Raw genomic sequence first — 14,813 nt, forward strand, 5'->3', positions numbered from 1 at the left:
ACCAAAATAAAACATGGCATTAAAAGTTGGTAATATTTGTATCATACAGAAATACTTGCAAATATTAATCTCACATTAATATTCTATACTGTGACTATCACAATGCATTCCATATATATCTCAGTAACCAACAAATTATAATTGCATGACATCTGAAAGATGCCTAATCCAAAGTTTTCTTTACTCCTGATATCCTTTAGTGATTAAGTTTCCATGCTCCAACATATTTGTTTGACCTTATAAAGCCAATTCCAAGTTGATTATTTAATTTTCACAATTATTTATTTTAATAAAATATTTAACAGATACTTAACTATCTCCAATATACTATTTGTAAAGAAATGAAATGTTATTTGTGAAAACATTAAGTCAGAGCTCTGAAAAGATAAATGATTTCTTTCATTTCGAGAGATGTGTCATTTTATAAAACAGGGTAATGCCCAGTAAAATGAAAATCGGTTCTTAAAAAGCTAGGAGGCAAAAGAGTCAGAATCGACAAGTAAGCAGAGGGAAAATAGGATTATATTTATTGCCTATTATATCAACTTAACTTCTCATAAAACTTTCCTGATATATTAAATAACTTCAGAACTGAAGTATGTTATCCTCTGGGAGTTATATAACAAATTATGTACAATTACAATTCAATACAATTAAAAATCAACCTTTTTAATCCTAGGATCTGTTTTAAAGGTTTGTCATTTCAACTGAACTTGAGTTTTTCCTAGTGGGTCAAGTGGGACACTCAACGTAATGATAACTTTTTGTATTATGCTTACTATAGATTAAAAAAGCTGATATAAGTAAATCCTTGGAAACTGTGGTAACTACACCTCCCCAAAGTGAATACAACAAACATCTGTTGGAAGAATGGTTTGGCTTTCAGACAGTATGTAAAGGGTGTTCTTTTTCCCAGTGTTCTGCTATTCAAGAGAAAGCCTATTTGTTTTGCAAGAAAACATGTTTCTACTATTAAATGAATTCCCATGACATAGCATCTTAAAATTCTGGTACATTAAATAGAGATCATTACCAGGTATATCAGGGAAAGGGAAGCTGGGATATAAAGACTCCACTTGAAATTCTAAAAGAGCAATGACATTGGGCATTTTGCCTTTAGACTGTGGGGTAACAAAGTAATTTTAAGCATTATCTTCAGACTTTAACTCAGTTCTCTACACAGCATTGTACAGTAGAAAGGACTAAATCTATAAACTCGCAATAATTTCCCTTCTTTCTTAAAACCCTAGTAATAACTTGGGTAGGGTTTTGGATTCTGAACCCTTTGGATTTCACTGGCTTCTAAAGTCAATATCCTGCCATTCTCACTAAAGAACAAGTGACTTCTTAATTACACTCAAGTGACAGGATCAATAATTGAAACATTTCTTGTAACACAGTAAGCACAAAACGTAGTCATTTTAGAGGAAAAGGAGAAGAAAAAAATGCATGTCCTTATAACTCATTGTCTTGTTAAGTGCATCAAGTAAGTTTTAGTAAATAAGAATGCATTTTCCTTATTTCTGACAATCATCCCTTCTCCCTCAAAAAAAGAAGAAAAGCCCCATAAAGTCACAGGCATTTTGTAAAGTAAAACAACATTACTTTAGCATTTTGAGTACTTCACAAAATGTTCAAAATTTAGAAGGCACAAATAACATAACTTTGCTGACTTTTGAATCTTCTGTCTCATACCCATCTCTACTTTCTATAATATTCAGGTCACTGCTTATAAAAAGTGACAGATACCATTTGATAGGTGAGGGAGATAACTCAGAGGGCTGGTGTTGTGCTCTACAGACTCCAGACCTGGTTCAGTCCCAGACTGCATAATTGCCCTTCCCCTACAAGGAGGAATTTCAAGCACCAAGTCAGGAATTATATGCCTCTGAGCACCATGAGGGGACTCTAAAAACAACCACTCCACCAAAAACAAGATTCCACTTTATAATTCCACTTTTTTTTTTTTTTTTTTTTTTGGTTTTTGGGCCACACAGGGGTTACTCCTGGCTGTCTGCTCAGAAATAGCTCCTGGCAGGCACGGGGGACCATATGGGACACCGGGATTCGAACCAACCACCTTTGGTCCTGGATCGGCTGCTTGCAAGGCAAACACCGCTGCGCTATCTCTCCGGGCCCTATAATTCCATTTTTAAACTAACAATTCTCTATTAGTTTGATGCATAAAACATATTTACAGTACTTTACCAGGCATCTAAATATACTACATGTTGACAAACCTCTGGCCTTCAAACTTCTAGTTTCTGTTCTTACCAAAAGACATTGTGAACACTCCATTATGTGGGATTTAAGAAAAATTATTTTAAGCAAAGTATTTTACAATAATTATAATAAGACTTTTATGCATAAAATATTACAGTACTACACCCTCCAGAGTGTCAGCTTCCCACCACCACTGTCCAGTGTGCCCCCTATTTCCCCATCCGTTCCCCCTCCCTCACCAGCCTCCACATAACCTCTGCAGCAATATACTTTCTTCAAAACACTAAATGTCAGTTTCTGTTGCTTTGTGGCATTTTGGGCATTTTTGGGCATTTGCTTTTGGGCATTTGTTTCTTTACTATGTTTCTTTACTCCAGATATGGGGGAGATCATTCTGTATCTGTACCTCTCCTTCTCACTAACTTCACAACATGATACTCTCCAGATCCACAACACTCTAGTATGTTTTGATGAACTTCAAGATCCATTATGGAATGTATCTGGATAGTTAAAGCAGTATAAAAACAGTTCCAGACAGTTTGTACACATAATCACAGAGAGATTATTTTTATGCAACCCAATTCTGAGTATGGTCCTTGAAAATTCCATGATAAGCAAAAACACTTGAAGAAAAGCTACTTCAAATTTTATCAATACAAATGAACACTAGGAAGATAGCTCAGAGACCTAAAGCACGTGCCTGGCATGCATGAGCCAGGACCTCAAATTCTGAGGTTTGATCCCAGGCACTGCATGGTCTCTTCTGAGCAATGCTAGGTATGGCCTGCTGACACCCAGCATGGGGGGGAAGGATATATCCTCTCCCCAAAAGGCAAATGAAACAGGATTATTGAAGTCACATATTTTCCAGTAAATATAGTTTACAGTAATTTTCAAATCAATGACTACTCCAAATTTATAAACTCTATCTTAGGAGAATGTGAATCACAAAAAGTTATTTGCCCTTTTCCTAGGACAACCAGCCAACACACACAAGGCATATTCAGAAGTAATTAATTGTTAAAAGCTCCCTTAATTCAATATGACAGACTTTAATTCCTATGGAGAATTAGTGTGAGTCACATATCAAGTTTACAGAACATATTAGTTTCAATTTATGATGTCTAAGAAAAAGCAGATCAACAATTTCTTAAATGTAAGAGCAAAATATATCTTTGCAACTATTACACAGAACTTGAATAAAGGCTGAAAAGTTGAATAACTTGTATAGTTTAAAAGTTCACACTAATCCAAAGTTACAAAAGCCATCTATCCCACATGTGTTTTCATAAGTATTATGTATGTAAAGAATGTTATTTTATCTATGAATATTCTGTTTAAATGCAGACATAAACCTTCAACAACGAATATAAGAATAATGCATTTTAAACAAAGTACCTTAAGCAAAAACTAACGTAACACTCACAACCATCCATCATTACATACTATTACATATATTTTACAAACAGAAAAATTGCTGCTGAGAAATTAAACACTGTATCTGCCTTAAAAACAGATCATGAAGGCACCTCAATTATAATGCTAAAGATCACACATAAATGCCTCCCTGCTTGCATTTTTATCTTAGTTACTTAATATTGTCTCTATTTACAAACTCCGAAAAGGAACAAGGTGTCTGTCAATTACTCAATGCTAATTGAGGTAGCTAAAAGACAGCCATGAGTTCTGTTTAATAAGAAATTCTGACCTTTTTCTCTATTTTTCTAAGATCTAAATAAAAATTCTCTCTCTGAATGATACCTCTTTTGCTTAGTACTTTACATTTCAAAGTAAAGTATTCCAATTAATTTTACTCGCTTATTATAAACCATCTATGTTATTCCCATTTGGCTGGTAAGAAAATAGGCCCAGGGAAAGAGCAGAGGTCTGTGGATCCAGAAGGGCACATACAGGGGAGAGGGTATGGAATATCCTTGGCTTCTTGTTCATTTCTCAAACCAAAAGGTAGTGTCCTTGCCAGTAATCATCTTATTCTAGAGTCACACAGTGAAGCACATGATCTTTGGAAGGCAAGAGGAATCATATCCTGAGAGCTCCAGATATAAAAGAAATGTATCATGAGCTTTGGTGTTCCCGTACTTAGGGTAAAAATCACCATAATTGATGTTTTTTGTTTGTTTTTGTTTTTTGTTTATTTTGGGGGGTTACACCCGGTGGTGCTCAGGGGTTACTTTTGGTTCTGTATTCAGAAGTTGCATCTGACAGGTTCAGGGGACTGGGATGCCAAGATTTGAACCGAGGTCCATCCTGTATTGGCCGCGTCAAGGCAAAAGCCTTACCACTATGCTATTTCTCTGGCACCCCATAATTAATGTTTTAGAAACAATTCACAGCCTTATTGCTTGAATGGCATGAATCAGAAACTCTGCCGAATGACTTCCTATTTTAGTGTCCCAGAATTACTAGGATGCTAGGAAATAAATTTAAATGCAGACAAAAAAAAAATTTGTTCGACATGACAAAGGCACTCTATAGCATCCAACTTGCAAGTAAGATCCAGTTTTCAGTATGGGCTGAGTATAGAAGCTAGTGCTTATATACTGATTATTTTAAAGGGCAAAAGTATAACATTTGAGAGCAACTGATGCATATAGCAGCATATATGACACATTCCTTGAAGAGCTGGAGAAAGAGCAGGAGTGACAAACAGTGGGTAGGGTTATTTGCCTTGCAAGGATCCCGATCATCCATGGAAAATAGTTCTCCGAGCCCACCAGGAGTGATTTCTGAGTGCGGAGCCAGGAGTAAACCCTGAGAACTGCTGGGTATGCCCTCCACTCTATCCACTCCCCCCCAAAAAAAAGATAAAGAATGAACAAAAGAAAAGTCTCTGGACTTAAACACAAACACATATATACACAATCAGGAAAGTAGCCTTTAAAGTAGATGGAAAGATTAAATATTACCTAACATTTGCTAAATAGTTAAGAAAAAAAATCCATCATTTGGAATACATTTAGTTTGGTACATAATAATAATTTCTAACAAGTAATGCAGGCTTTGTGCTAATAAAACTAAGGTTCCTCAGGTGCATCGGTGGTGCTATGAAAGGACAGAACTAAATATCCAAGCCAGAGTCAACAATAACAATGAAACCATGAGATTCAAACTTGAACAATCAAAACTTAAAATGGGCCTGTTATACTGGCAGGCTGGGGAGTAGAGATTGTGGCATAGAATGCACTCAGGGAACATTGGTGAAGGGAAGTCAACAGTGGGGTGAGAAAGGCCTTGAAACCTTGCATGTTTGAAACCCAACTATGAAGAACTTTGAAATCACAATGGTTCCAATAAAAAAATAAAACTGAAATAAAGGCTTATGTGGAAAACAGCAAAAGTAGCATCTTACTTATAACTGTCTCTTTAGATTCCAAGAGACAACAAAAGTACAACAATCAGGAAGCGACAGTTTCCATCTAAGAAACATACCTCTTGTACAGATCGAGCAGCTGGTTTGTCTTGATGATTGGCCAATATTAAAAAGGGTAAAGTGCATAACTGTGGATGCTGAAGAGCTGAATGCAGTTCATTTCTAGAAGTTTCTAAATCATCTTCTGAAGAGGCACTATCTAATACAAATATTACCCCTTGAGATCCTTGGTAGTAGCGACTCCAGTATTTCCGGATATTGTCAGCCCCTGTTAGAACAAACAAGTTTTTTTAATAAACAGGAACCCATGACATGTATATAAATAATGTAATATTATTCAGTACCATGAAAAAACAAAACCTTGCCTTTTGCAACAACACAGATGAACTAGAGTTCATAATTTAAAAGAAAGACAAATATTAGATGATATCATTAACATGGGACATTTCAATAAATAAAATAAAAGAATAAACAATGTTCAATGATAACCAATCAGAAAACTAACCAAAGAACTAAAATTAATAAGACTGGGCAGAGGGTGGAGTGGTGGCGCAGCAGTAGGGCATTTGCCTTGCACACGACTAAACTAGGATAAACCGCGGTTCTATCCTGGGCGTCCCATATGGTTCCTCAAGTCAGAAACGATTTCTGGGAGAAACTGTGAGTGCTGACTGTGTGTGTTTGTCTTCTGTCCTGTCTCCTAAACCTCTTGGGAGTGGGCTGAAAAGGGCCCAGAAAATTCGCTCTCTCAGAGGCTCATTCAAGGGGGCCTGAACGCCAAGGGACTACTTCCTAAAGTGAAAACTGGCTATAAGCAGTACTTCACAGAAGGCAAGTCCCCTGTTTGTGACGTCAGGCTGGGAAAATTTATGCTGGCCTAGTGGGGCCCGACTATGAGAAACTGTGAGTGCTGCCTGTGTGTGTTTGTCTCCTGCACTGTCTCCTAAACCTCTTGGGAGTGGGCCGAAAAGGGCCCAGAAAATTCGCTCTCACAGAGGCTCCAGAAGAGCACTTAGCTCTGCATTGCTACGCGGCCATGCACTCTTTCTAAGAAAAGAATGCCACTGCAACAAGAAGAAGAAATCACACTAAAAACTGAGCTGGATCACTGAAGCTCAGCATCTCTCTCCGGACTGTCTTCTCTGCTGCGTGCTCAGGCCTAAGATTTGATCCTATCTGAGGCTTCATCCACGGAGGGCTCTCCTTCCTTGGAGGCAAGTGGACGCAGCCAGAAAGGGCAGAGCTAGAGGAGCATGGCCGAGCAAATCATTTAGCCAATGAATAGCACCACAACACGTAGAAAAACCCACAATACAAGTGTGACAATGGGGAAACAATGCAGGCCAGCATCAGACATAGAGAATGAAGATAACAATTCTGATGACCAGAAAACGGCCAACCAACTAATCAACCTCTCAGATAAGTAGTTTAAACAAGAAATATGGAAGATGCTCAAAGAACTCAAAGAAATCATAGATCGAGTTGAACAGAACACTAATAAGAACCAAGAAAATATGAAAACAGAAATCACAAAACTCCAAACTGAAATAACAGATCAAATAACAGGCCTGAAAAACTCAGTAGACAAATTGAATGGCAAAATGGATACGCTCTCCAACAGGCTAACAGAAGCTGAGAATAGACTTGGTGTTGTGGAAGATGAGATAAATAACAACTCCATACAGTGGGAGAGATTGGAAAATAAAACAAAGCAAATGAACAGACAATGGAAAAATTAGTCAAAGAATGGGAACAGATGAAAATAGAAGTCTATGATAAGCTCAATAGAAACAACTTAAGAATCATTGGAGTCCCAGAGACCCAGGAAGAAAATTTCCAGGAAGAATCAATGGTCAAGAACATCATTAAAGAGAAACTTCCAGAGCTAAAGAATATATGCGATCAAATCCTGAATGCCCAAAGAGTACCAACCAAAAGAGACCCCAGAAAAAATACCCCAAGAAACATTCTAGTCACAACGACGAATCCCACAGATAGAGACAGAATTCTGAAAACAGCAAGATCAAAAAGGGAAATTACATTCAAGGGAACATCCTTGAGATTTACAGCAGACTTGTCACCAAAACACTCAAGGCCAGAAAGCAGTGGTGGGATATTTTGACAAAAATCAATGAAATAAATGCTTCGCCTAGAATACTGTACCCAGCAAAACTCACTTTCAGGTTTGACGGAAAAATACATGGTTTCACAGACAAACAACAAGTCAGAAACTTTACAGACTTAAAACCTGTCTTAAGAGAAAAACTGAAAGACCTAAGTTAAGACAAGACTGACCAAACGACACACCAAATTTCGATATAAAGATGACGTTAAATCCCAGGACAATTCTTTCTCTCAGTGTCAATGGACTAAATGTACCAGTTAAGAGACACAGAGTGGCTAAATGGATCAAAAAACTCAATCCAACCTTCTGCTGCCTACAAGAAACGCACCTGAATAGTCAGAACAAACATAGACTCAAAATAAAAGGCTGGAGGAAAATTATTCAAGCAAACAACACCCATAAAAAAGCTGGAGTGGCCATACTAATATTAGATGATGCAAACTTTATACTCAGGAAAGTTGTAAGAGACAATGATGGACATTTTGTATTAATCAAGGGATATGTACAGCACGAAGAAATCAACTCTCCTAAACATATATGCACCAAATGAGGGGCCAGCAAAATATTTAATTACAATTGTTGACCAATCTGAAAAATAATATCAATAACAACACAATAATTGTGGGGGACCTCAACACGGCTTTGTCAACACTGGATAGGTCAACCAGACTGAAACCCAATAAGAATATACTAGACCTGAGACGAGAAATAGAAGAAAGAGGCCTAGTAGATATATATATATAGGACACTCCATCCCCAGAAACCTGGATACACATTCTTCTCCAATGTACATGGGACGTTCTCCAGGATAGACTACATGCTGGCACATAAAACATACCTCCATAATATCAAGAAGATAGAAATTTTGCAGGCTACCTTCACTGACCACAAGGCTCTGAAATTATATGTGAATTCCAAAGGGACACACACACAAAAAAAACTTTAACACCTGGAAGTTAAACAGCCTCATACTGAATAACCAGTGGGTCCGAGATGAAATCAAAGAGAAAATCAAAAGATTCCTGGAAATAAACAATAATAAAGACACAAAGTATCAGAACTTATGGGACACAGCAAAAGCAGTACTGAGAGGAAAATTTATAGCTTTGCAAGCACACATCAGGAAGGAAGAAGGGGCCTACCTGAATAGCTTAATGACGCAGCTCATAGAATTAGAAAGTGCTCAACAAAAGGAACCAAAAATAGGGAGACAGATAAAAATAACAAAGCTGAGAGCAGAAATCAATGAAGTGGAAACCCAAAAAACAATCCAAAAGATCAACAAAAGCAGAAGTTAGTTCTTCGAAAAAATAAAGAAGATTGATAGACCACTGGCAAAACTAACAAAGAAAGAGAGAGAAACTTGATAACTCATATTAGGAATGAAAAAGGAGAGATCACTACTGATATGGCAGAGATTCAAAGGGTAATCAGAAACTACTTTGAGAAACTCTATGCCACTAAAAATGAGAACCTGGAAGAAATGGATAAATTCTTGGATGCTTATAGTCTTCCACAGTTGAATGAAGAGGATGTAGAAGTGATTTCTGAGCGCATAGCCAGTAGTAACCCCTGAGCAGCATCAGATGTGGCCCAAAAACCAAAAACCAAAAAAAAAAGAATAAGGTTTCCTATGGACCGTGACAGAGAAATACTGCACTTTGGAAGTAGGTGCAGTGTGGTAACATTGCACCCTAAATGCATATAAACACTTTTTTTAAGTTCTTTCTTTTTTTTTTTCTTTCTGGTTTTTGAGACCACACCTGTTTGATGCTCAGGCTAAGTGCTCAGAAATTGCCCCTGGCTTGGGGGGACCATATAGGATGCAGTGGTTCGAACCGTGATCCTTCCTTGGCTAGTGCTTGCAAGGCAGGCACCTTACCTCTAGCGCCACCTCACCGGCCACTTTATGTTCTTTTCTTAAAAAATTATTTAAAAATCATTTTGATGGAATGCTGGTTTTCACTCTATTCAGGATAATTCTTCTTTGTTTGTGCTTGTCACTCATGGACTGAAAGTACCTCTGAATTGGCCCCCTATGTTCACCACCCATGTGGAAGGACCTTCTCTTCCCAATAAAGACCTCATTCTCAGGCAAAAGCTCTTGTGCTTTAGGTTCCACAGCTGGCCTATCTGCCTGCTGGTATCTTTTGCCAGCTAGTGGAAAGCTTGTAGTGGAAGTTTCCTGAATCTGTTTTATTTCTTCAACCTTATGTGGATTGTTGTGTCACCATTACCAGATTCGTGTTCCCCAATCCCTCAGGATTGGGGCATGAGACTTATGCTTCAGGTAACAAGATTGTTCATAATACAGTATTTTTCCACAAATGAAGCTGTTCATGATTGAGTTACAGTCATACAATGTACAACAGGGGTCTCAAACTCGCGGCCCGGGGGCCGTTTGCGGCCCTCCGTACAACATTTTGTGGCCCTTGGCCGGCTGGCCTTCAAATATCACAGTATTCGCGATTATTCGCTTACCAAATAATTGCAATAAAAATTGCATTAGTAAGAAAAAAATTGCATTAAACATTTGCATACCCCAAGCAGTTTTATTCAGGAGTTGCAAATGTTTAATGCGATTTTTCTTCTTACTAATGCGATTTTTTATTGCAAATATTCGGTAAGCGAAATCCCTTATGTGGCCCTGCCTCATCCCAAGTTTGCCTCCGGTGGCCCCCTGGTAAATTGAGTTTGAGACCCCTGATGTACAACATTTGTGGCATTTCTCGCCACCAATGTCCCCAGTTTTCCTCCCACCCTCCCAACCATTCTCCCCTCCCTGCTTCTGAGGCAGGCAGGCATTTTACTTATCTGTCTCTTTCTATATGGTTTGTAGTACCGTTAATGAAGGGGTGTTATGCATCATGCATATCACTTAATTCCCTTTCAGCACCCAGTTCTTGTCCAGAATGATCAATTCCAAATATCACTTTCAGAGTAAACCCTTCTCTACTCTAACTGCACTCTGCATTTTGTGGCAAGCTTCCTACTATGGACTGGTTCTCTTAATCCTCATAATATTTATGTTCTCATAAACCAGTGTTACCTCAACAACCAAAAAAATTTAAAAAATTAAAAATTAACTATCAGAAACTGAAAAATGTCACCAACAATAGCTCCCATTGGAAATCAATGGAGCTTTTAAAAAGTAAGTGAGATTATAGCTGATTAAAACAAAGAAGGTAATAAAGCAGTCTAAAAAGTGAAGACAATAACCAAGCTTTCAGGCTTTTTTCGTCAAAATATGTAAGTTGTGGTGATAAGTGATTCTTTGACATAAGCTCAAAAATATTTTCAGATTTTGATTAATAATTCTTAACAGACAATACTCTACAAATTGAATTTGATTGAGCTCACACAATCATTCACGTAACCAGTCTATTCATGAAGGCTTCATTCCAAGTCATTAACATTATCTTAGTAACATTTTCTAAAAGAAATGCTTGCTATTAGGGAAGCCTTGTTTAATTTCATGCAATGAGTTAAAACTACCAGCACAATATAGCAGCTGGGAGATGGAGGCACTGGCCCAGTAAAGGAGATCTGGGTAGGGTACCAGCAGCATCTGCTCTGAGCTACATCCAGACGTCATCCATATGTTAAGAGAACTAGCTGTAAGCTTGAGACATAAAAGAAGTGACAGTGTTACCTAATAGTAAATGTTTCAAACAACAACAATATTGGGTGCCTAAGCATCAGTGTATTCACTTATGAAAAATTTTACCAACATAAACAAAGTGTAGCAACACAATTTTCCTTTACTAAGGATATAAAAAAAACATGCTTTGATGACAGTTCTTAAAGAGTACACTGATGCTCACAGATAGTTTTGCTGATGTTGCTGAACTTTTATATCCATAGCCAAAAAAATCCCAAACTTGGAATTGACCAAGTAGAGTTCTGAAATAAATGCCCATTATGCCAAGTGTTTTAACTTGTATTAACTCACTTACCCATGATTGCCCCCAAAATGGGTTTTGTTATCATTCTCATTTAATGAATGAGAAAACCAAGACACAACAATATTACAAACTGTGATCAGGGTTACATATCCTAAAATATTTATTTAGGCTGAATTCTCCTGAAATAAAAGATTCATAAGGCAATGAAATAGAGGACTCTACTACCAGTGCTGGCCAGGAGTGGACAATCAGGACTGGTTATAATAAATGTTCTTGGAAATTTGCCAGTCAGTGTCCAAGACTTTACTTCAATGATTAGAATGATTAAAATACCTATTGTAGGTATTTTAGGGTGAGGACCTATAAAAATATTTAGAAAACCATTATTATCTTCCTTCAAATCCTCAATTCATATAAAGTAAATGTCAATTACAATGAGGCCTGAAAATCTACCAGAGGGAACAAATATGCCCACAGAAGGAGAGTGCTGAAGAGCTGAGTATGGGACTTGGCTATTAGAAATTCAGGGTATATAACTCTTTCATGAGCTCATCGTTTTCAAGAAACTATTTTCACCTGTCACATTTGAGAGTACACTGGCACAAGAAAACAATGAGACAAAATGACAATAAGTCTAATGACTACTGTGTTGGTAGATGAAGCAGTGACTTTAGTCAGAAGAAGCCTGAATCCAGACTAGGGCAGAGGAAACTAACAAGGGCATGAAGAAAGAATAGATTTAGCTTAGTGGCAAATGCAGTCAATCTTAGATTAGTCATGGACTTAAAAATGGGAAAATGTGCCAGGTGCTTAGAGAAGTGTCTAATTGGGAAATTAGGAACACCTGTTTAATGCCCAGATGCCAACATTCCTAACCCACACACCAAATCCAAAAGGAGTAACAAAAATTAGACATCATATCTAATAACACTGTAAGGCCACTGTTATCCCAATGGCTGAAAAAATGTATTAAAGATTATTGGGGGGAGCTGGCTCTGGGGTTACTCCCCAATCTGTGCTTGGAGTTGTTCTCCTATGGTACTCAGGATGCTGAAGTTATAATCTGTCCCTCCTGGAGGCAAAGCATGGCTTGGACCATTGAGTTATCTCTCCCATCCCTATTTCATATATTTGGGTTGAAAAACAAAGAAGTGGTTTTAAGATTATAGATACTGAGTAAATAGGTGAGTGTTATGCTTGATATCCTAATTTCTCCTGGCCTGATACCACCTTAGGAAAAGTCATAAGAAATCCTTGAGGGGCTGGAGCAATAATAACACAGTGGATAGAGCATTTTGCTTTGCACATGGCTGACCCAGGTTTGAACCATAGCATCCCATAGGTCACAGTACAGGCAGAAATAACTCCTGAGTGCAGAGCAAAAAGTAACCCATGAGCACCATTGGGTTTGGCCCAAAAGCCAACCTCCCTCCCACAAAAAACCCCCAAAACAAAGAAACTCTTGAGAATCTCAGAGCTTCTTTTGAGAGTCAGTGAGAATAGTGTGGTTCAAGGTCATACAAAAAGCTTAGAAAGCTTGCATGTTCTCCCTCTGAGGTTTAGTTCAGTAGTACACTTGAGCAGTACTTGCAATCAATTCATGCACAGAAAAGAATTTTATTAAGTGCGCAGCACCATCCTCAGGTGTGTGGGCATGACACACCAGAAGCAAAGACAACTGAAGAAAAATTATTTATTTATAAAGCACATCAACTTAGTAGGACATCCTATCATCACAGAGATTAAAAATTGCCCAAAAAATGAGGCTGGAAAGTAAGACACTTGTCAAGCATGTAGCCAAGCTTAGTTGGAGTCCCCTGAGCATAAAGGCAGGAGTAAGCCCTAAGCATGGCTGAGCATACCCAGTCTATGCAACCCCACCAAACACACACATATGCATATAAATAGGCAATCATTTCCACAGATCCTCTCATTAAACATGACACTTGATTGCATTCTGACAAATTGGGACTCCACGCAGGTCTGCTGGAAACTTCTGTAAGGTTTAGTTCCTCAATAAAAAGCAAGTTTCCTAAGAGAGCTACCTTACTCTTCTACATTGCATCAGGTCATGCCTTGAACAGCATTAGTTTGCTAGCCACCATGAAAGAGACATTACAGTAAAGTGAGATAACCTCAGAAGGACAGAAACAGACTGGATCCTTGAGAACAAAGCAGAACAGGAACACCCACTGCCACCAAAGAATGAATCATTCAAGGAACACACTAAATACCTATTCTTCAATCCATTTAAAAAGATGTTTTGCGATTAAATTTGCTTATACATGGATGGATATGGAGATTATTAAACACTGAAATGAGTCAAAGGGAGAGGGATAAACATAATCTCATTCATCTGTAGGATATAAATAAAATAAAAAACTGTGGGGATGGTATGAAGAGATAATAAAGATGAGAATTAGAAGGACCAGTCCATGGTAGAAAGCTTGCCACAAAGAATGGAGAATGCAGTGAGAGTAGAGAAGGGTCTACTATGACAAATGATAGTTAGAACTGATCACTCTAGACAAGAACTGGGTACTGAAAGGGGACAAACTGGCATGTATGGCACCCCCTCATTAACAACAGAACAAGACACAGTTGAGAGACAGAGAGAGAGACAGAGAGATAAAATGCCTGCAGGCAGGGTCAGGGAGAGTGAAAAGGAAACTGGTAAAATTGGTGGCGAGAAATGGGCACTGGTGAAGGTTATACATTTTATAACTGTAACTCAATCATGAACAATTTTATCTGTGGAAAAATGTATTATGGACAACCTTGTAACTATGGTCTTTAAATAATAAAAAAGACTTTTTGTAATTATTGATACCCTTCCACCCAACAAGCTTGATTCCATGTCAAAAATGAAAAGTTCCTTCATCAAACAGTTCTTTGAAAGATAGAACCAAATGAGCTGCCAAAGACCTATGCAAAGACCAAGACTCCCAATTACTGAAGACTGACATTGACAGCCAAGACTGGCAGTACTTACCCTGGGACCAATAAAAAAGACCCTAGCCTAGGCTTTGGCCTAGGATCAGTACAAGCACCATGATCTTCAATCCCAGAGGTCTGACTGTGATAACTGCGATGGAATAGAACTTCTTGAATCATAATTTAAAACTCTAAATTTAAAACTCTAACCCAGGCTTTGCCCTAGGATCTGAGC

General features: G+C 38.0%; 1 protein-coding gene across 2 annotated transcripts in view; it reads right to left on the reverse strand.

The window, feature by feature from the left end:
• Positions 1 to 14,813, reverse strand: part of ARL15 (ADP ribosylation factor like GTPase 15) — a 468,816-nt gene that overhangs the window by 241,513 nt on the left and 212,490 nt on the right. For both annotated transcript variants that reach the window (XM_049768137.1, XM_049768136.1), the window contains one exon: positions 5,674 to 5,882. In XM_049768137.1, coding sequence (XP_049624094.1) covers positions 5,674 to 5,882 — 209 coding nt within the window. The remainder of the gene's footprint in view (positions 1 to 5,673; positions 5,883 to 14,813) is intronic.

The sequence above is a fragment of the Suncus etruscus genome, chromosome 2 (genome assembly GCF_024139225.1).
Source record: "Suncus etruscus isolate mSunEtr1 chromosome 2, mSunEtr1.pri.cur, whole genome shotgun sequence".
In the NCBI taxonomy this organism is placed as follows: domain Eukaryota; kingdom Metazoa; phylum Chordata; class Mammalia; order Eulipotyphla; family Soricidae; genus Suncus; species Suncus etruscus.